Raw genomic sequence first — 23,674 nt, 5'->3', positions numbered from 1 at the left:
CCCTCTTAATAAACTACACCAGCATCATCAGGTCAAGTCTTTGATTTTAGATGTGCTATTATATGTCGAGTCTGTTTTAACAGCCCTAAAGCATTTGAATTCTTTATAACAGAGCAATAGCAGCATTTCTCGCAGCGCCTTCTGCTGGTGAAGTTACAGCTCACATGCCTCGACCCCATTTAGCTGTTTGATCGGAGGAGACTGGAACAGCTTCGGAGCTTCCTCAGAGGTTAAGCCCCGCTTCTTTAAAGTCAAGCTGCTGGTCAGCAGAGCGAGAACGTGTTGTAAGATGTAAAGGAGTTAAAGTGGAGCAGCCAGCAGCAGGTCATTAAACTGGGACATGGCACCGCTTCGAATCCACCCCGACATCTCTCAAATGCATTGTGAATGTTTGGACGTCTGCGTGGAGACGAATACATTTAGTCTCCACGCAGAGCTGCTGTCACGGCATCTTTGTGTGACTCTTCCTGTCGGACTGTTCCAGTTTGTTGCTGAAAACACAAAGACGCAGGACACTTGTAAAAGTGTGCTGTAGTGTTGAGTGGAGCGAGAAACATACACCCACTGACACCTGTGTGTGTGCGAGTGCAGCAGATGTAATTATATACTGTGTGTCCATATCAGTGTGCAGGGTACAATAACGCTGATTAAAGATTAAATCTCTCTCTATTGGACACACACACACACACACACACACACACACACACACACACACACACACACACACACTCAGCCTGAATGATCATGTCGTGCTCTCTTTCTCTCTCTCCATTACGTGATTCTCACTCAACGATGAAAAGCTCTTTGGCCTGAACTCAGTGCTCCTCCAGGCCAGGCTAAGTGTGTATTTGTGAGTGTGTGCGGTGTGTGACAGTGACCTGGCTGAGCAGCCTATCAGCAGTCAGGTCGGATGACATCACAATCATTGTGCTGCAGGAGGGCATTTGCTGCTATCAGTGAGCTCCAGAGAGGATGGCTTCCATATAAAACTGCTGTAAATCAGAAGAGCAGATTATTTTGTTTCTAGATCATCATTCGGCTGGTTGTCCGAAGACGCCGGGTCCATAGAGTCAAGTTTGTCATTTTCTTTTCTGTTTTTCTTCTCCTTGCACGAAGAGTAGACCTCAGAAGTGCTCCAAAGTTACAAACTGTCAGTAACGGAAGGACAAAGTTATTACTCACCAATCTGAGAATTACCCAGACACTTTACTCAAGTAGAAGTATCACAATAGTTTAAAAATGCTACACAACAAGGCTTGCACTCAAGAAATAAGTACTGAGTCTGACTGACTCTATCGGTTCTGTCTATTTACTGGGTTGCTATTACTGACTCATGACTATCAAGTTATGGAAATGAAATTAAATGAATAAATATAGTAAAATGTAGTAGTGCTAAGTGATTCCAGTTCTGCCCGGAGAGAAGCCTGTATGTAATGATGCAGGTAAAACTTGGTCAGGACATTTGATGATATTATTACAAACCAGGAAAAGATGAAATACCACAATTAACATTTTCTGTCAAAGACATGTAATAATACATGAGTAGAGTAAAAGCTTATATCATAACTTCTGCCAAAAAAATAAGAAATACCCACAGAAACTGCAACAAAATGAAGAGAATCTACTAAATATGTGCACAGAATCTATGTGGGTAAAAATTCAAAACATGAATTACATAACAGGAGGAGGAGGACTGCATAAGGTGGTGAATCATCCATGAATAATGCATGGATAATTGGAAATTCATGATCCTGATATTAATAAAATTAGCTAGGAAGCCAAATGGAAGTCATGGGTGTGTCACCTGCTGCTTTTCAGCTTCGTCAGGTGAAATTAAGTCTACTAATTTAAAAACATTTCCACATTGCAGATTTCTAATAAAAATACAGAAAACAGAGTCAAATATCTCAAACCAAAAAAATACTAATGGGACTGTTTATGAGCTGTTGTGCCAAAGTGGCTCATTATGTCAGCAGAAGAGAAGGAATATTAAAAAATAACCCTCAGGTTTGAACTTCTCCTGTGGCAAATCATTTTCTGGATCAACAAGTCTGCACTTTCAAGGCAGTGACAAAGTGCAATACTAATTCCAATTTGGAGCATGTTCAATAACAAACTTAAACACACACTCAGCTTTATATTCCTGTATGGTTTACATTAATGTTTAATGAACCAGCTATGGGGAGTCCTCCACTGCCAAAACTGCATTGTTGTATATCCTGCCTCCTTAAGGAAGAGTTTGATCTTGTTGGATAAAGAAGATAAACGTCACACCCTCATCCACCTATTTCTCAACAAAATGATTTTAGTATATCTACATCTACATACACTAGTGTCTGTCTCTTTTCCTGTGTAAAGTACTTAAATTGTCAGTCCTTCTGTATGTGACCAGTGTGCAAACAAATACACTCTCTGGCCACTTCTGCTCCTTAACATAAATATAATCAGCAAATCACTTGGCAGCCATTCAGGTCATGTAGGCATGTGTACATGGTTGAGACGACCTGCTGCAGTTCACCCGAAGCATCAAAATGGATGATAAAGCCGCTTTAACTGACTTTGAATGTGACACAGTCCTTGGTGCCAGATGGGCTGGTCTGAGTTTCTCAGAAACTGCTGATCTGCTGGGATTTTCCCACACAAGCCCCCAGGACAAGCAAGGTGTACCTAATTAAGTGGCGAGTGAACATTTTAAACTGAACCCATCAGTTAAGCTCAGGAAAAACAAAACCACAAATGGAAAAAATGTGTTTTTAGCTTAAAGGGAAAGAGAGCCGTGACTTTTTAGACCATGAAGTGTGGATGTGCTGTACTGAGTGTACTTACAGTATATTTTTTTGCGTCAGTGGCAATTAGTGACCACCAGGAGGCAGCATACACACTTGTACCCGCACAAAGACACATTTATACACCCACAAATTCGCTAATTAAATGAGTGAATTCCCATGATCCACTTTCTCAGTACAAATGAAGAGATTAACTCACATGAGACTAATTACATTTACAATATTACAGCTCCTCTCCTCTCTTCCTTACTCCTCTCCTTCATTTCTTTCCTTTACTTCCACTCTCTTTCTTTCTTGTTTTCTTCAGATCTCTTTGCCTCCTCCATATTCTTTACGTCTTTTCTCTTCTCTTCCTGTAGAAGGTATTCTTTTCTTCTCTTCCCTCTTTCTTCTCTATGTCTGCAGTGTTGCTGCTGAAAACAACAGCAGCACTGTGCATGTGCTTTTTGTTGAAAGTTTCTAATTTGTTTACTGCTTTAACTAAATGTATTTTGGTGATGTTCTGAAAGGGTGAAGGAAGCACTGCGTTTTCCATTTCTCGAAGAGGTGCGGTTATGAATACTCCGTAGAGTTTGTTTTTAATGAATGTTTGATTTTAAGAGAAGATAAAGCTATTTTATAGGGATTATTTGGAGTCAGAATTCATGTGAATGCACTTTGAAAAGTGGGTTTTGTGTTTGGAGTTTATAGAAAAGGGTGAAAGGGAAAGAGTCCTGGTAATTGTAAAAACTGAGTTTCTGATTGGATGCTTCTTACGTACAGTGAAAATGTCAAAATCAACCCTCTGTTTTTTACGAGATCTCGCAAAAGTTGAATTCCAACAATGGCGGCAGCTACTTAGTTGTAATATTACTCTTTCTGGGTCACAAAATACACTTTTAAGATATTTTGAGGCGTGAATGTAGCTGTGTAAACGTCATATATCTGCTCGGTTTACAAGACATCACATATTTGCAAAAGTGCTCCAACATTTTCGAGATGTATGAAACTTTTTGCGAGATCCCGAGTTTGTTTTGCGAGATCTCGCAAAAGTCCGTCTTCATTTTTTTTTCTCCCATGTCCCCTGCGGGGCTCCGTAGTTTTTCCTTTTGTCATCTGACTGTGTGTGCGTGAATAAGCTAGCTCTAATTAGCTCTCCTGGGCTAATAAAGGTCACAGTGTTGTGCTGCTCAAACCCCATTCATAATAAGCAGGGAAATAAAGAGTTATTAATAGGCACATATTGAAACAGTGTGTGCATGTTTGTTAGACAGCAAAGGGGTAGAGCAAGTGTTGATGTGTGGTCTTGTGTTGATGTATTCAGCAGTGTATGAATAGATCCTGCTGATGGATTCACACACTCATAGTGCTGTATGGTGATGACAACAGGCTCAGCGGTAGCGACCGGGTACGATCAGCTATGAACCAATGATCTGTGCCTCCCTGACTATATCCTTGACCACTAACCCAAAATAATTCATGACCATGTTGGTGCTAAGACACTGGTAAAAGACTAGTATGACCAGTATAAAGCTGATGCATGCAGTATGGCTGGGCTACACAGCTTAAAAGCTGATTCGTTTATTGACTGCTGTCAGTTTTGGCTTCGCCCAATCTACAATGTACCAAACCTGTGTCGCGCTTTCTATCAGTGGTAGGTCCACAGTACATAATAATTATTGTATAATATAATAAATACAGATAGAATAGTGTGTAATGATGTGAATCGTTTTGTGTTGTGTGTCAGAACAATTAAGGGGGATTGCTGAATGAAAACAGGAGGAGTGATCGTCAGGCCTGCAGGTATCAGACTGTGATGTTCACCTTTATAGTGGACAGAAATTATTTTTTGGAGTGGCACAAATAATTAGAGTCTTATTGAATGCAGAACAGCTGATTGTTCTGTAAATAGTTTGAAATGGTTATAAAAAAAAGAGTAAAAGGTAAATGGGTGCAAGTAACTTTGTTGTTTGCAAAACTTGTGCATATGATTTTAGAATTGACAATTTATATTTGCATGTAAAGTTATAAAATATGATTCAATAAACATGTTTGTGGTTGTTACAGTAAAAAATATAATTTTGTTCTTCTCGGATTTTATGTTTTTTCTCTGATTTTAGATAAATTGTGTTAATACAGAATGTCAAAATGAAAACGTAACTAAATTCAGACATGTGAGGTTGTGCTGAAAAGGATGATACCAAACAAGGCAAAGTAAATAGTTTTTAAAGGTGAAATATAGAAGTAAAAGCAAAGTAATTAAAAATTGCCAATTACACCCTGGCCCCATGGTTAAACGTTTTGTTTTTTTTAAAGTAACACAATAGTTACTATTCAAGTAATTAATTACTTTTAGAATCTTGTAACTCAGTTACTAACTCAGTTACTTTTTTGAAGAAGTAACTAGTAACTATAATTAATTACTTTTTCAAAGTAACTTGCCCAACACTGGTCATGATGGCGTTCAGTTGCAGTTTTGTACGTGCACGTGGACAGAGATAATTGCTTATGCGGACACTTTTTTTTTTTGGAAACTGTTTGCGTGGACATGATATTTTTGAAAACAGTAGAGGACAAACCCTGTTGTTGGTCAGTAGATAAATAATTTGTTGATTTATTCCTTTCCTTTTTTTTTTTTTTTGTCATGATGCCACAAACTGCGAGCGAGCGAGCAACCCGGTGACACAGAGAGAGACAGACAGAGAGAGAGAAAGAGGGATTTCCACTGAGACACAGGGGCTGTCATCACCGTTCACCATGAATATCATCACCTCAGTGATTCACATACACTGTGCACTCTGTCTCTTTCTCGCTGTGTGTCGGTCGCCCTCCTCTACCCTCACACACGTGTCTCTCCGCGTTCACACAAACAGTCAGGCAGCGAGTCTGCGCTGTTTGGTGTGGGATTTCTCTTGGTTAGTTTTTTATGTTATCAGGGGAGCAGATGATAGGAAAGAGGGAGAGGAGGAGGAGGCTGAGGAGGTGAGACAGCTGTCTTCCTGTACGTAATGTGGAGTAGTTTCATGAGTCGAGGTAGGAAATTCTTATTCTGTTTATTTCTGTTTTAACGCCTCATTGAGACGCTTTGTTCTTTGATGCTTTTTTTTTTTAAGTTCTGTCTGAAATGTTGTTTATGTGGGCACTTAGGTGTTTATGGGAGAACCTGGAGGTTGTGACCTGGATTCACACTTTCAACTGAGGCTGAGTTTTGTCTAAAAAAGGTTGAAAACTGTTACTGTCCAAGAGAAAGACTCAGCTGTTCATCAGAGGATTATTATACATATTTAAGAAGGGTTATGTACACAACTCATTGTCTGGAGCTGGTTTCTAGCATTGCTATTTCAGTACACATAAGTGCACATTTTTATTCAATTGTTTTACTGTATTTGGATTTATTTTTTTTTTATCATTTTAAGACACGAATAAAGTTATTACAGGTAACTACAAGAGGGATATTAATGTGTGAAATTTGCATAGCTTCATCTCACAGTTTTCAACAACTTCACTACAGGTAGCACTACAGTGTGTTCAAAATTGGTACCTACATAAAGCAGGCAGATAAACTGACTTTTTCATTTCTAATTGGCGGAATTTCCACTCAGGATTTATACTACGTGCAAAAAAGGGAATGCACACAAACATATGAAAGTGGACTGTACGCCTGACTTGTACTGACTACCATTGCTCGCTCAGATATGTTTCAGAAATCTCAGTGTATAGATGAACATTTGGGTTCCATATAGTACATGAAGGTTCATAGACATAACTGTGTATCACATAAGAAGACTCTGTGACTGCTTCCTGGCTGTTCTGACATTCCTCTTATAATAGATAGCGTGACTGCTGTGATTACATGCACGCTGCTGCTCATCACCACAGAGCATCGTGTGCTTAGGAGACAAAAACACACACAGTAGATTCCCTTTACCACTGCAACCATGTCTGGTTTGATTTATGCAGATCAACCTTTCTTGGCAGTGTCCACAATCTGTGGACTGCAGTACTGTGCAAAGGTCTTGACTCACCCCTCTTTCTTTTATATGTTGCTTCCAAGAAGCCAGACTTGCTTGTAAATTTTTTTAATGATCTCAAGTAATAGTTCTTTAAGTTTTTTGTGTTTTTCTTTGGACATTAGCTGCTTTCCCCTCTTATTTCCAGTCCAGTCTTTGAACCTGACCATTTTCAGAGAAACAATGACTTACAAATCATTCAAGCATAAAAAAGACGCCTAAGTCAAGGGACGAACCACTTTTGTGCTGGTTCATCTTAGCAAAGAACCAAATTTAAATTATATCTTTAAGCACTTTGTTACTAGCAGCCTGTTGCAAAAAAACTAGAATTTATCCAGTTTGACAAGCATGAAATAGCATTTTTGCACCAACAAGATGATTTCCAAAGAGCTATAGCCAAAACCTTGGCATGTCTCATCATGGTATGCATGTGTCCTTTAAAAATGTGAGGAGGCTAGAAAAGTGGAGGATGAAAGAAGATGCAGCATGCCTAAAAAACTATCTACAGCAAATGAACAGTATCTGAAAGTGATGTCCTTAAAGGCTTAGGTTCATAGATTTAAGTCTGTTCTCATTCAAATGAGATATTTCCACCTGAATAAATATTAAATCTGACACCATAATGGTTTCTAAGTTATCTGAGGCCTTTCTCTGTGGCGTGTGGATGTTCTCCCTTCGTGGGTCTCCTCCCACAGTCCAAATACATGCATGCTAGGTTAAATGCTGATTCTAAATTGACTGCAGTTGTGAATGTTTTTGCGTTTTGCATTTTGTCTCCATCTCCATGCATGCAGTTGACTGGTGACCTGTCCATGGTAAACCCCACCTCCTGCCCTATGGCAACTAGATTTAGCAGGTAATGGTATATATAGATGTGCTCTGGCGAGGACTCTGAGGTTTACTGCTTTTGTTTTATTTAGTTAGCTGCATCGACTGTCCTACTGTAGTGTTTTTATTGCTTTCTAGCCTCTAGCTGAAGTGAAAAGGTGTAATTTGGGAAGTAATACAAGAGTACATCATCGGCTTAACTTCACATTGATATCTGACACCCTTGATCTCTGGTGGCTGCACTAACAGGTGAGTGATGAAATGGAGATAAAGTGAAGAGTCTGAGGAGTCTGTTTTTTAAGCTGTGTTATAGGGTAGCTTTTGTTGCTTTAGATTTCATTCATGATGTAGATATTAAAGTTTCACAATCTTGTCGCCAGCAGTAAAAAATATACTAGAAAAATATTTTTGAGAGGGCTACAGATCATATAAAGAAATACTGTTGCGGCTCATCTCGCAGCTAATTTCAAAGTAAAAGTCTTTTGTCTCGTGGTGTTTCTTTTTAGGGTTGCAGAACATGATAATTCTTAACCTTTTAAGATTTTAATAAAAGTGACCTTTCCCTAGCACTGCCCTCAGGATAAGCTTTACATTTTCAGCCCCCACTATAGAGTCTAAGGAATTTTCTCCTGCAGGTGATTGTGCTGTTATGTTTCTGTCTGTTTCTACTGTTTTCTCTTGAGTCTCAGACGGGAGCTCTCCTGTCTGCTTTCATATTCTTGATTGGTCTGCTCTGGGTGTGTTTGTCTTCTTTTTGGATGAAGAAGGTTCCGAACATGACCTACTTACACACACACACACACACACACATACAGACACACAAGCTTGTTATGCTAATGTTTGTGTTTCTCTGCATAATAATAATGCAGTGTGATGTCTAATGCTGCCGTCAGCAGATCCACACTCTGCCTATGTCCCTCCACAGCTCGTTCTCTGTGGATAAGGAATGTCTAAGATGCAGATGAAGGTAGTGAGACGAGTTCTCCTCCCAAAAGGATCAGTGGTGTATTAATATCCTGATACTTTCAGGCTTCATGTGCAGCTGCAGTGGTTTCAGCTGCAGGGTTTTCTGCAGTGGGAAGCAGGTGATGGATACTGTACTGTAAAGGATGTCCTGAGGCGGAACTCCGCACATAGAGGCTCCACTCGTAGGCTGCTCACCTGAACCTCTTTAGTGACACATGAGTAGAAAGTGGGGGAGCAGGGCAGGCAGGTTTAGGACCTAAGGATGCAGGATACGGGACTTCTGAGTAGAACTGAAAGCAAACCTTTATTGCGGGCTGATCTCTAATAAAAAATTTCTAAGTAATCCAACAAGAAACAGAACCAGGGAGAAAAAAACATCCCAGAAAACAGGAAACGCATACCTTAAATATACACATGAGGTAAGAGCAGAGTGGAGACGCCTGGGGAACACAGCTGAACAGAATCCAACTAATGAGTCAAGGGAAGCAAAACTGAACGTAACACACATGGGATGAGAGACTATCAAAATAAGAAAACCAACAAACACAGAGACAGAAACCCTGGCTGCTACTAATGATGACATTCATAGCTGCTAAGCAAATATAGAAGTCGTGTGTCATGGTTGGTACATACATACCATAACATAACATAAAACATTATGACTTCATTGTTTTCATAATTACCAACAGCTTCAAAATTAAGTCACAACTGCTGCAAACAAACCAATAGATATTGATTGAACAGACAATATAAAATCCTTTAATATCAGTAATCTGTATTTGCCTACTGCCTCAGATGAAAATGTCTGTTATGTAGAATGCCTGTGTTAGATGAGCGCAAGAAATTGTTTGTTCAACAGGACATCATTTGTTCCAGTGCAGGCTGTCACCAACATATACACATATACATGATAAACAGTTGGGACTGGTAGGACACAACGCCCATGATGGAGTTTTGAATTAATGGGCTGGTATTTACAGCTACGTTGCTAACTTTTTAGACAAAGACACATTTCTGTAATTTTACATCTGTACACCACCACAGTGGTTTTTAAACCAGGCAGCTACTTTCAGCTTTAATTTAGTAAATTGAACAAAAATACCGCAGTAACTGTTTAGGAATCACAGCCACTTTTAGACGTAGACGTGTTTTCAAAGGCTAAAAAAGTAATCAGACAAATAAAGCCACTTCACTGGTGCACAGAAACAAAATTGCAGAAGTCGTGTTATTGTCTAAGAAGTTACAGATCTAACTGTATTCAGTGGTTTTCTACTGTAACTGAGCACCGAAGGCCCTACTAGCTGCATCAATGCGCTGCTTTATTCTATGCCTTTAAGCACCTTCTAATTACCACAAACATACTCAAACTCTGATGGATGCTTTGGGAGCAATTTGGAGTTCAGCGTCTTATCCAAGGACACTTTGAAGTGCAGACTGGAGGATCGAACCACTGACCTTCTGCTAAGTAGAGGACCTGCTGTGCCTCCTGAGTATTTTTGCACTGGTGGGGTATCCTTTAACTGCGATGCTTTTTCCCCTCAGAATTTTCCATTTCTGTTGGGAACGTCGCTAAAACTTTCCCACTCCAAACTTGAATGAGCCAGCATTTCTTTTATCTAAATAACAACATATCAAACACATGGTTACTTTTACTCATTGCTTCCGCTGCTGTCGTTATTTTGATGTCGTCACATGAGCTTTCGCTGTGTCTGCACAGGTAGCCGATAGCCTGGCAGCAGATTCCCAGTTTCTTTTGCGCTACTGCAGCTAAAATATTTGAGTTTCTAAAAACGCCATAAGCCCTTATTCCATTTTAAGTTAGCAAAGGGACTTGCTTTTTGTCACCAGATGGGGAGGCGGGTGATTTCAGTGTGACTGTGTAAAAAGATTTATGTCCACACAACATGAGTAATATACACTCACGCAGACACACACGCACATACCCGTGGTAACCGTAGACGTGTGAACCGGCAACTGCTCTGATCTTATCTCACACACACACACATGCACACACAGCAGTGACTGCAGCGGGGTAATGTAATCTTTAATCCTCCGGTATAATCTGTAAGTAGTGTGTGTGGTCGTCTTTTCTTTCTCTCTCTCCCTCGCTCTCTCGCTCTCATCCCCAGGGATAGAGTTACTTGTCTCTAGAGGAAATAGCAGCAAGGGATTAGGAAGTAACACACACACATAGAGAAACACACACCTGACGTTGAGGCTCGGGGGTCCAGATAGCGATGACACATGCCACTCTTGTTCCAGTCACCTGATACGTTCCCTCTCTCTGTCTTTCTCGCTCTCTCTCTCCCTAACACACACACACACACACACACACACAGAGTACATGGTGGGTGTGTTTGGCTGTTTGCATGTTTGTTAAAAGACTACAGCAGTGTAACGCGGATAAGTAGAGTCAAACTGAATAAATGCAGAAGGAAGAGGAAGAAAAGTGGGAACTAAAACATCAGGACTGAGATAAAAAACCCACCCCCAAAAAAGACACCTGGCTCAGGTAGGACCCTTCAGTTGGTTTAAATCTCAAATAAATATCTCGGTCTTCAAGGCCATCTCCATTGACATCCTCTCCTCCTCTTTCATCTTCATCACATCCTGCAGTGTGGAGTTACTTTAGCTCCGTCCATTCTAATAACTTTAGGGTCTGATTAACAGCACCAGATGTTTCTCTTTAGTCTTCTGAGCTGGATGATCATATGTAGAGTGAAGCTGCATTAACAGTGTGGATAAAGACATACTGAAGATTACATCACAGACAATTCTCTTTTCCAGAGGAGCATTTTCTGGTTCTGTTCCCCGTCAACATCCACGAGGAACAGAGCCTCATGGATGTTGACGAGGAATTTTCTGGAACACCAGATTAGTGATGAAGACAGCACGAGCTTTAATCAGATTCTCCGATGTTATATTCCTTTTCCGTTTGTCTTCTGTCTCTGACGAATGCATCTAGGACTTTTTTTTGTCTTTTTAACAGTGGCTTTGCGTCTGTTTTTGGCTATAGATATTACACACCTATGATGGACACAGGGGAATCTTTACTGCAAAGATAACACTGAGCTGTCTTTATAATGAAGTCAAATTAGCCAAGCTTTACTTAGTCTAGTCTCAACAATACCACTATTGTCAGATACTATTTCTAATGCAGTTTTGAGACCTTGATAAACCTTGATAATGCTAATGTGAAGACCAACCACAGTTTAAAATAAGGTAAGAGAAAACGTTCTTTATTTAGCTCATATTTGAGAAGTTCTTTTGTTACATCAGTTAATATAATAACAATAATAATAATAATAATTATTAGTATAATAATTATAATAAAAACAAGTAAGGAACTAAGGAACAAGTAAGTAATCACAGAGCCAGTCTTCATGCTGCTGCTCTGTAATCCTTCTGTCACATTTATAATAGGTTTATCACGTCTTTATCACGCTAATGTCAAGTTGTCACAGCTAAGACATCTAAGTTTGCATTAAGAATGACTAACTAACTAAATGCCAGTGACCGTCATACAAATCTTAGACTGTAAATAAAAGATAGACATAGCCACCGTGATATCACAGATGGGTCTGACTGTCGCTATCTTGGTTAGCAGACTACATCCGTATACTGTCTGTATGCTGTCATCACGCAGACACCGATACCTGCTATTTAGTGCTAAGATCCTAATAAACTGCTAAAACTTTACTGGCCAAAACTAGAGCACAGATGTCTTCGGCTGGCTGTTAGTGTAGTTAATTGCTCAGCTAAGCAATATTATTTATCTGATAAGCCTTAAAAAATCACCAAAATGCATGAGCCTATAAAAATGTGCCTTGTTCTTCTGTTGGATTTTTGACCTTTCAGTGCATAATGATGTGTGTACAGTTTGTTTTCTGATGTCTTGTGCCCTTTTGAAATTGATTGGTATTTGGTATTGGTATTTACATTCAAGTATTCATCAGGAATTGAATGGACGTGACAATGGGATTGACTTGTCCTACAAAAAAGCACAGATCTTTTTGAAATATATGTTTAGGAATTGGGAAAAAAATTCTTTTTGACAAGAAAAGAATTGTAAACAGAAATCCTTCCGTATTAGTGGCTCAGCAGTGCTCCTTTCCACACTCTCAATCACTATAAATCAGTCTTTAACCTGCTACAAACACCTGCTCCATTTGGATTTATACACCAGGGGCATGTGACTGATTAAATATCAGCCACATTTTTCAGTAACCATACCCACTGGGCACAGAGTTGCCCGGGTCAGATCACTTACAGGAGCCGCAGTCTGCAGCTCTCGGTGCAGCAGAGCACCGTGCAAGGTTTTCGTTTCTCATGTCTTTATCATGTGAGCCTCCAAGCAGAACTAACTGCGAGCGTAAATATGTGTTTGGATGTGTGTGTGAGAGGTGTGAATGCCAGAGATTACCTTGACTGCAGCCAGAGCCATAAATCTCACTGCTGTACGGGGAAACTCGGCTGACCAGCAGGAAGCTGGATGCTACAAATGAATAAAGGATCAGAATCAGTTTATAGGCAGCTTAATCTCAGCAGCTGCTGATGTCAGCAAAGGACACGCCAGGAGAGACGCTTTGATCATTTAAAATGTTTGGAGCTCTGACATGGTGTGATTTCTACAGGAATTTAAGGCAGGAATTTTGTAACTTCAGTGCTATTGCTCTAATTAGAAGATAAGAGAATTCCTGAATGTACACCTTTGACCTATAACGAGCGATCTGCACATTTCTAAACTTTGAGTGGAACAGAAGAAGCTACCATAGCTCACTAGCACCCTCCAATCATAGTGTACCCACACAGAATATTTGATTTATTTTTGATGACAACAGCTTCTTTCAGAAGTGTGTGGGTGGTTTCAGCTTCCTGACTTTCCTGTTAGCTTAGTTACAATTTTATTATTCACAGAGTCCTTAGGCCTCAAGCCAATAATACTCTGTAAGTATGGATTTACTGGAGCTGTTTCTTCCTTTTGTTTCTCACTTTGCAGAGAGTTTGACACTAGAATTGCTACCTAGCTAGCTGGCATGTAGCTGAAGGTGTAGAGAAGAAAGGAGGGAAGTTCAAAGCTGATAAAGCAGCTCAAGAAAACGAAACAGCAGCAACAGATTATGAGCTGCACGCCGTCTGTTTTCTCAAGACTGTGAATAAAATTAATAAATAACTGTTAATTATTGTTTAACCTGAGACATTCATTGTGTCTCGAGTGAAGAAAAAGAAGAATTTTGATATCAAAGTTGAGATTAAAAATAGAGTAACAGACTACTTTTTTTCTCACATTGCTCACGTTTTCTTCTTCTTTTTCTTCCTCCCACCATTATTACTATTTGTAGTAGTCATAGAAGTTTGAAGAGGTGTGTTTACATTTTATAAGACCAACTAGTTTTCATCAAAAGCTTATATGCATGAACACACACATATGCATATACGCTGTTTGTGATTGAGACCCACTCTGTATCCCTGGCTGACTTGAGTGTTATTAATTAGCTCTCCATCTATACCTACAAGAAATCACAGTCTATTTCACCAAGAAGCGCAGATGACCTTTGAGTGCTTTCTGGAGTGGATTTAGCTGGTAGGTTCAAGTATCCAACCAAACTGGGCAATTCCACTTTTACTGGTTTAATCCACTCAGATCCAGTTCTAGTGTTAGACTACTCTAATTTGCTTAGTTAGGTTCCAGTTTTAGGTCATTCCAAAGTGGTAGGTGGTAAGTCTTCTGTGTAAGTCTTGGCAATTCAGTATTTGCCATTTGACAGCCATTTTGGTCACACCTCTGGGGCGTTATTTGGGTAGTTATTTTTAAAGGCCAGAGAATCATATCTTTAATTTTCGTATTTACTGGGACATAAAAGTTGCATCTACTGAGACGCCAGCCAAATCAGGTTAGAAAACATTGCAAGATATCATATACACAGCTACAAGACATTATGACTTAATTTGAAGCTCAGTTCTCAGTGCCAACACGGTCCATCTTTATGGCTGAAGCGTTCAACAAATGCCGTGCTAATTTAAATTCTGAATATGGTCAGCCAAGAAAAACAATGTCTTTGCTGCAAATGGCAAGCATACCACCACAGGGAGCATATCTATCCTGCCACCACAGAGTTTAAACAGTTCTGAACCTTTGCTGTGCACATGCATCAGTGCAGCAACACGATTGGCTCCAATGTTCCCCAGTTCAACTGTTGATTGGACGTTTTGGTCACAGGGGCAGAAATGTTACAAAATTCCCTCATAGATTTCTATTTCTCTTTATCTCATGATTTCTCTGGTTACAATTTCAGTGTCAGACTAAGTGACTAAGTGACTTTCCATCAGTCAATTTTATATTAGGCGCCAGTCTAAATTGGTCAGTGTTATTATGAGACAGGTGCAAACCTGCCAGCTCCAGTTTGAAGCGTCTCAACTTGTCAGCTTTTTGTTGCTTGTCCCACTTTGCAAAGTTGCACGCTGCGAATGGAAATAGTTTATTTAAAGAATCTTGTAAGAAAACTTTTTGCGTGTTTGTTTACAGCTAGTACCGCATCTCGGGGATCTTTTGACAAATCACCAACAGCCTGAAATAAAGCTGACTGGCTCATTAGTTTGCTGTTGGCCAGTTTTCATGCTGGTTTATCAAGTGTTTCCATGGGAGTGCAGAAGCAGATGTTTAGATCAGTATTTTTAGCAGCTTCTTAGAACAGCAACTTAGTGTAAGGGAGAAGGGTTACTGTGTGTGTGTTGTAACCAGATCTCAGAGGACAGAAGGACAGAATTAAGACCACTCTCTCAACACTCTGTTCATCATACTCACACATACTGAAAAATATCTTCAATTCATACCTATCACGAGTGGTCTACACCAGAGGCTAACAAGTAATTGAATTCAGCAGGTACAGTCACAACATAAAGCCAACATATATTTGCATCAGGAAACATTAAGGCTAGCAAAATAGTCAGCCAGCTTAAGATACAGGATTTGTAAAGGCTTAAAGGGTCCTCAAAAAGTCCTCCAGGATGTCAAAAGGGTCCTTGAAGAAGGTTAAGCCATCCTTGAGTAGTTTCAGGGAGGTCATAAAGAGGTTTCTGTTGTCCTTTAGGGAGTTTCACCATTTCTTTAATATGACTAGAGGACTGCAAGATCTCTATTGTCCCAGAATTCAGGAGATGTCACACCTCAAAAAAACAAAAAATCAAGTAAAAATAGAGTTTAATGCTAATGAGATCACTGAAAAGAGAAAGCTGCTGGTTGAGGTTGAGGAGGAAGAATGCTTAGGCTTTCTTGAAGTGGCTTCTGTGGTTCAGCTTGTTTTTGTCTTTAAAAAAAAAAGTTTCTCAAGCATTTTTTCACGTGGCATCGGTAGTGTTTGAAGAGGCTCCAGTGGTTCTCTTGAGTGATTTTTAGGTAACCTTAACATTGTGGCTTTATTACATGTTAATAGGCTTTTTAAATTGGCTGAACTTATCATCAAGGTGGTCTCAGTGGTGCTTAAACAAGCTCTGAAGGCATTATAGCGGCGCATCTGAAGGAGCTCCAGTATGACGCAGTAGGTTAACAAATATTTTGGTTGTTGTAGTAATGACGGTCTGCAGGACTTCTTTTTTGTAACCGATCCACCAAGCTGACACAATAGGCCACATTTAAAAATAGACACTAATGTGTATTTACTATCATAAATAACCCCCCGGATCCAGATCGTGATCTGAGCCGTATCTGCCCACCTTCACATTCGATTACAACACTGTCTCATGTTGTTCTGAACTTAATAATCAGCTGTAGTTATAAATACAGACACTGACTCACAGTGCTGCTATATGAGGATAAACTTAGAGAGTCAGTAGCCTGGCACACAGCTCTTCTACAGCTAGCCTAATGTTACACACACACACACACACACACACACACACACACACACACACACACACACACACACACAGTATTTAAAGTCTGGGTGGAGCTATAGTGAATTTTTTGTTGGTTTGTTCTGAATAAGATTAATACATTGTGACTGGTTTAATGTGTTGTGGATCACAGTCAGTTACAGCTCATCAGAATAGATTATAATAGGTCTTAAAGTAGAGTTGTATTTCTATATTTTATTTCTAATCTTTTATAATGGTACAATTAGAGTTCATGTAGAGTGGATGTAAATGGGTTATAGTACTCACATGGATGCATTAGAAGTCATAAAGAGTTGGCCAGACTGTTATTTAAAATGGGATATAATCAGGTTTACCTTCATTACATTACACTGGACATATGCACTAAACCAACATGACCAGAAACCTCCTCCTACTCCTCTTCTTCCACCGCCTCCCCCTCCTTCATCAGGCCTGATTCAGATGGCATCAGTGTTTCCACCCACACACTGTTGTTACAAAAGATTTCACTGCAGGGCTTTGACATGCTGTAACTTTAAACATACACAGAATAATATGCTTGCATCAGGTAACTAGCATGAACTAGCAGCAGCAGGTGGATTCAAACATCTTCAACTGTTTTCCTAAAATTGCTCACATGTAACCGCCCTCCAAATAATCCACTGCTAATAATTCATGGCAGATTTAGAGTACTCAAGTTTTGTTTGTTGAAGAAATGTTTTGTAATAGTTGTGTATAGTGTGATGTGGTCAGCTTGGATTCTGCGTGAGCTCGGTTAGTGTACTTCCTGCCTTTTGAAAGTTTACACATCTTTCTGGCCGAGTGGCAGCTGGACACGTGGACTCATTATGTGAGCCAATCGTTCGCCCTCTCTTCGCTTTGTCTTTCTGTATTATTGCCTCTCTCTGCCCCGAGCAGCTGCAGCTCCATATGTTCTGTATCCATATGTTAGGTACTGTTAAGCAGATCTGCTGCTCAGGTTTCCAGGTCGTAACTCCAGAGATATCAAAGATGAGCTCCTTTTGTTTGCTCTTCAGAGAATATGCCAAGAAGTGTGTCTTTCTCTTTAACAGGCACAGCTTTAGATATATTTCCTGATCCTTACAGATGGTTAATTTGACAAAAGGCTATTTATGAAATCATTATTCAACAAATTTTTGGATAAAAGTTCTTAAATGTATTAATAAATGTAATTTAATTTCACCTTCATAAAGTGTCAACAGACTAATGACAAAACAGCTGAGGAATCATTATTAAAACTCAATAATGGCCAATATTTTTAGCCAAAAGGGACCAAACTAAATCCATAACATCATAAAATGGCTCACCCGTTTTATGTAGCGTGAATACGAGTCAACCAGGGTTTTTTTCTGGATTCATTTCTAGATGTTTTCAGTATGGAAAAATATAAGTATATCCTTATTTTCGCATTGTGGTGTGACTGTAGCAACTCTGAAGTGAAATTTGGGTCAATATAAGTTTCAGCTTCATCCTTAAAGCAGAAACTCTGCCCTGCAAACCTTTGTGTTGTTGCTGTTTGTTTGAAGTGTGTGAAAACAAAGGTATTAGAAATCAATTATTTAAACTTCGTGTCTGTTCCCAGGAAGTGGGAGTGGTGCAGTGGGCGGAGCGTTGCCAGGTCTCATAGGTGCCACTGGTCCCTCAGTCATGATGAAACCCTTTCTGCCGTTTCCTGTTGAGACAACGTCACCAGTTGGACTTTTCCCAAACTTCAACACGGTAGGTGTGTGTGGTAGCGACAGGTGAGCATGTGTCATAGCTGCAGGTCAAATAGATCGAACAAAAAAATCTTTCATGGTGTCATCAGTACTCGGGTTGAAACAAGCTCGTGACCTCTGACCTCTGTGTGTCTCACTCAGATGGACCCGGTGCAGAAGGCTGTCATCAACCACACCTTTGGTGTTACCATGGTACCTAAAAGGAAACAGGTCATCTCCTGTACTGTCTGCCAGTTGAGGTTCAACTCTGATGTAAGTGTGTGTGTGTGTGTGTGTGTGTGTGTGTGTGTGTGTGTGTGTGTGTGTGTGTTGTTTCTGGTCGATATACAAGATATAAATATAAATGAAGTGTTTGCTTATTAATACATTTACACGTTTGCTAGAAAATGTTAGCACTGTATCTTAGAAATGTTTGCTCATTAGCACCTAAAGCCTGTGTAACTGAATTAGTTTTCCAATCATAAATATAATTCAGCACATCTAAAATTAACATTTGCCATGCAAGCTAATCTGAGCTTGCTGTTAACGACCGCATTTCAGTCCTGCGTTTTTATGGGATCTGATCCTGAAAATGAACAATAACAAAAAACTGCCGTTTATTGTCTGACTTTTAAATTTTCACTGGCGTTACTGTGGATGAAAGTTTATTCTCAAGTAGTTTATAGTTAGTCTTGCTGAAAAGGAGGGTCCTACCACTAGAGAGATGAAGTCTTTTCTTTTCTTTTTTTTTGTATAATTTTGTGAGGTGCTCCTGGAAAAGAACAGGTGCGTAAGCTCAGGTGTAACACCTCCCCTTCCACACCCTAATGACACAGATCTGCGTAAACGACACTCTGCCCATTCACAGACGACTGCTGTGCGGGAACGAGCTGCCTCATTAGGAACATGCCAGTCAAACATCACTTATTCATGAGCTGGTGAAATTATTCATGAGTGAACATGAAAACAGGAATCACGGCTCAGAGAAGTAAGAGAGGAGCGTGACCTCTTATAGGGGAATTAGTCTTATGGGATGTGATACGAAGATTTTGTGTAAAGCACTCTCTAGAAGACTAGATAAATATGTGCCTAATTTGATAACAGACGATCTACAAGGCTATCATAATATAAGACGTGTCCTCAATGTACTTTATGAGAAAAACAATAGGGAGGACACTGCGCTGCTATCACTAGATGCGTGCAAAGCCTTCGATAGAATAGAATGGAATTATCTCTTACAAGTGCTCCCCAGATATGGACTAGGTGAAACATTCCTGAAATGGATCCGATTATTGTATACACATCCAACAGCACAAGTTTTAACTAACAATAACGTATCAAAACCCTTTAATTTACAGCGATCAACCAGGCAGGGCTGCCCTCTGTCACCAATTCTCTTTGTGTTAGCAATAGAACCTCTGGCCATAGCTGTGAGAGCAAATGCAGGAATATCAGGGATAAGAATTGGAGGAAGAGACCATCTAATTTCTTTATTTGCAGATGATATTATATATATTTTTTGACTAATCTGAAAGATAGTAACCCTAATTTAGTAACATTAATAAAAACATTTGGATAATTTTCAGGAAACAAAATTAAAAATTCTAAATCAGAATTAATGTTTCTTAATGAAGAAGAAAGAAGAAGCCCTGTGGTGGCCACCCCATTTAAAACAACTACAACAGGCTTTAAATATTTAGGCATTAGGATCGCCCCAAGCATCAAGGACATAACCTCAATAAATTATGATCCCCTTGTAGAAGAGGTCACGGAAATGCTAAACCGCTGGACAAACCTGCCTGTATCTATGATAGGCTGGATAAATATCCTAAAAATGACAATTTTACCCAAATTTTTATAATACTTCCAAACACTTCCGTTGCCTCTACCAACTTCATTTTTTGACAGTTTAAACAAACTATTTAACCAATTTATTTGGAATAATAAGGAGGCAAGGCTCCGCTTACAACTACTTTACTTGCCCTATGAAAGAGGAGGTCTCCAAGTCCCCAACCTCAGATGGTATTATATGGCTGCCCAACAACACCTCCAGCCTGGGTTGACATCGAGCAAAAATCTGTTCCAGATCTTCCCTTACACACTTTTCTATATTCTTCAGACACTAAGACATTAAGAAAAAAATACAAGGAACCCTTTCTTGAAAAATACAATTATAATTTGGCATGCAGCTCATAAATTTGTGGGCGATCCTCCATCGCTTTCGCAATTTACCCCTATTTGGGGAAATGAAAAGTTCACGCCAGGTAAAAGTGATGGAGGATTTAAAATATGGAAAAATAAAGGCATTCAAAAAATTAAAGACCTATATGCAGATGGCATGCTGCTCACATTTGATCAGTTGTGTAAAAAATATTTAATACCCCCAAAGCACTTTTTTCAATATTTACAATTGAAAAACTATTTGTCATCAAAACTGCAAAGGATTGCTGAACTTCCACCACTGACAAAAATAGAGGAGGTATGCATTAAGAATACAAAAGGGAAAGGTTTTCTCTCTATATGTTATAATTTACTGATGCTTTCCTCAAAAGACTCAGCAGCAGATAAACTGGATGCTTGGAGAAGGGAGATCCAAGAGGACATAGATGAAAATGACTGGAACCAGGCTTGCTTAAAAGCACAAAAACAAACAATAAACACACGCTTTAAACTACTGCAATATAAATGGCTCATGAGAACCTATATAACACCTGTCAAGCTTCATCATGTGTCCAATGATATTCCGGACATCTGTACTAAATGTTTAGTTGAAAAAGGGACTCTTCTTCATTGTCTATGGGAGTGTCCTAAAATCCAGGACTTTTGGAAAGATGTTATCAAATATCTGTCTGAAGTGTTTAAGGTAAAAATCCCTTTAAAAGGAAAACTCTATGTACTTGGAATATATCCAAGGGAATTTAAGCAATCGGGAAAAAAACCAAATTACTGGACTATGGACTACTTCAAGCCAGAAGAGCCATTGCGCTATGTTGGAAGAGTATGGATGCTCCCTCCATGGGACTCTGGAAGAAGGAAATTGCAGTCTCTCTAGGCCTGGAAAGAAACATTACCCTTCCTGTCCAGAAAACGAGGACTCGCATTCATCTGATTGGCCAAAACGCCACGTTACTGGATGATGTTTCACTGTTGGGAAAAGCTGAGCATGATGAAAAAAATAGCTATGGCAATTTCTTGTTAACCTTCCTGCTGCACAGATGCTCCGGCTTTATTCAGAGAACGAGGGGGCTGCACATTTTTCACGCATCGCCAGCCCAAAAGTGGCCTCAGGTCCATCTCCTGTGCATTTAACATTATATGTAAAGTCCTGTTTTAATCAGTCCGGCTGTGTACACAGGTGGCCCAGAGGCCTGGATTTAATGTGTGCTATATGTAGGTCTGTAAATAAAACATAAATGTATTTTCATGCTTCAAGCCTATTGTCCTTGTTTTGATGTGTGTAATTCCAGCGATTGTGCTCTGAGCTTTTCCAAAACACAGGTGTCCTATAGCGTGCATGAATGCCTGCAGCTCCAGAGCTGCTGTGCTGCTGCAGCTTTGCTAGCATGCTTTTCTATGCCTTCTATGGTTCAACAACTACCCTGAATTACTAAAGGGAGATTAGCCATAGAGACCAAACTTTTTGTATGCTGTAAACATGTTTATGTCTTCTGTAAGGTGAGCACCTTATAAAGCAATGTACAGGGTTCATTGTTATAGCTGCTCTGAAGTGGCTTTTCCAGTCACTGACTGCAGTCTCTGGCCCTTTCACATCGGTTTTATTTTGGAGGATGCTGAATGGCTCAAATACAAAACTTAAACTTTTCTATTTCTACATCTCAGTCTCAGGCTGAGGCTCATTACAGAGGAAGTCGTCACGCAAAGAAGCTCAAGTCTCAGGAGAACAAAGCCAAGGCTAAGCTGTCAAATTCTGCAGAAACCAATGGGAGCGTCTGTAATCCTGCTGGCCCCGCCCCTCTTGTCTCAGCTGTCCCCGTCCCTCTTGTCTCAGCTAACAGCAGCACTAATCAACACACAGGTTCATTTTTATCCAGTAATAACACTGATGTGAATTATGTTACTGCTGATGTTTTTTTCAGATATTGTTTCATTTTCCTTCCACTCTTCTCCCTTCAGATTTCTTATCCAGAACCGCAGACACTCCGTCTCCTGTCAAATCTTTCCTCCTCCCCTCTACCTCCCCTCTCTCTTCCTCCTCCCCCTCTTCTAGTAGAGCAGGCAGTGAGCCTCCTCCATCCAGCCCCCCATCGGGACTCCCAGCTCCAGGCCTCTCTTCCTCTTCGTCATCCTCTTCTTCCAAAGTGTCTTCCGCTTCCGCTCCCGCTCCTGTCACCACCTTGTCTTGCCCTGCTCCCCTTCCACCTGCACCCTCCCAGGATGCTTCACCTTCAGTGGAGTCAGAAGAGGAGAAGGCGAAAAAGCTGCTGTATTGTTCTCTTTGTAAAGTCGCGGTCAACTCGCTCTCTCAGCTGGAGGCGCATAATGCAGGTGAGGAGAGATATGCACCTTTGATTTTATATGATATGCATTAGCATTAGCATGCAAAAACAAAAGCTTCTGTGGCATCTAGTTCTTTGTTACACCTTCATTTACAAAATATTGAATGTATGAAAATTGTCGGTTCTGGTGAATGTTAAGTTGCTGAAATTTAAATTGAAGTTAAAGGACAGAAGGATTGATTCATCTTTAGCACAGTACAGGAAATATGTACAAAAGTGGCCTGTAGAGTCTCTTGGCTCTTGGTTTCTTTGAGCATTGCACAGTCTGACCTTGGGCTGGATTTGCTGGAATGCCCAATCCTGAATAAAATCTCTCAGCGTACGATGGGAGATTTCACATTGTTTGGTAAATATCCTTATAGTTCTTCCCGGATTGATGGGCTGATAGTCCCTGATGGTAATCTCTTTCCTCCTGAGCATTTTGTTACTCATCGTCTTAATTCCCGTGGAAATATTAAAGATGGACATATTTTTGACTTTGTTTGCATTTCGGCTTCATTTTTGTTAAATAAATGTTGATATTGTGTAACATGTGACATGTTGTAACTCATCTGTGGTTTTATTTACCTAATTTCAAGACCTGCCAAGTGTCAGCTCATGTTTATTATCTCCTGATATGTGAAACCCTTGAATTGACAGAGTGTCTTTTTACCATGGCTGTAAATCAGTGAGGACAGGTCCAACTACAATATCGGCTGAGCGGTTGTGCTTCTTATTTACAGTGCTAAAATAGAGTAAGCATCAGGTGATTAAACTAAAATAATACAAAATATGTCTGTTGTGCATCTCAGCATAGCGCTTCAACTAATGTTACCATCTGTAAATACCAGCAATCAAGTGATTAAGTCAACCGGAGAATTTTCCTGGATGGAGATTACAAATGCAGTTCCCACGAGGCCTTGTCCTGTGTTTACTTTAAGTCGGACCCAAAAACCCCCAAAAGAGATTCACATAAAACCAAGTTTTCTTTTGAAAGCTGCGGGAAGCTCACTCGAACA

General features: G+C 39.9%; 1 protein-coding gene across 3 annotated transcripts in view; it reads left to right on the top strand.

Moving 5' to 3' along the window:
* The window catches only part of znf385b (zinc finger protein 385B), a 64,933-nt gene that overhangs the window by 33,304 nt on the left and 7,955 nt on the right, over positions 1-23,674 (top strand). For all 3 annotated transcript variants that reach the window (XM_085435613.1, XM_085435611.1, XM_085435612.1), the window contains exons 5-8: positions 18,045-18,181; positions 18,322-18,432; positions 22,000-22,195; positions 22,294-22,665. In XM_085435613.1, the coding sequence (XP_085291739.1) occupies positions 18,045-18,181; positions 18,322-18,432; positions 22,000-22,195; positions 22,294-22,665 (816 nt within the window). The remainder of the gene's footprint in view (positions 1-18,044; positions 18,182-18,321; positions 18,433-21,999; positions 22,196-22,293; positions 22,666-23,674) is intronic.

This window comes from Copadichromis virginalis, linkage group LG16 (assembly GCF_057382275.1).
Source record: "Copadichromis virginalis isolate Kocher_CV1m ecotype Utaka linkage group LG16, C_Virginalis_male_GT1.1, whole genome shotgun sequence".
NCBI lineage: Eukaryota > Metazoa > Chordata > Actinopteri > Cichliformes > Cichlidae > Copadichromis > Copadichromis virginalis.
Note: the sequence above shows the minus strand (reverse complement) of the source record. Positions and strands in the feature narration are given on the sequence as shown.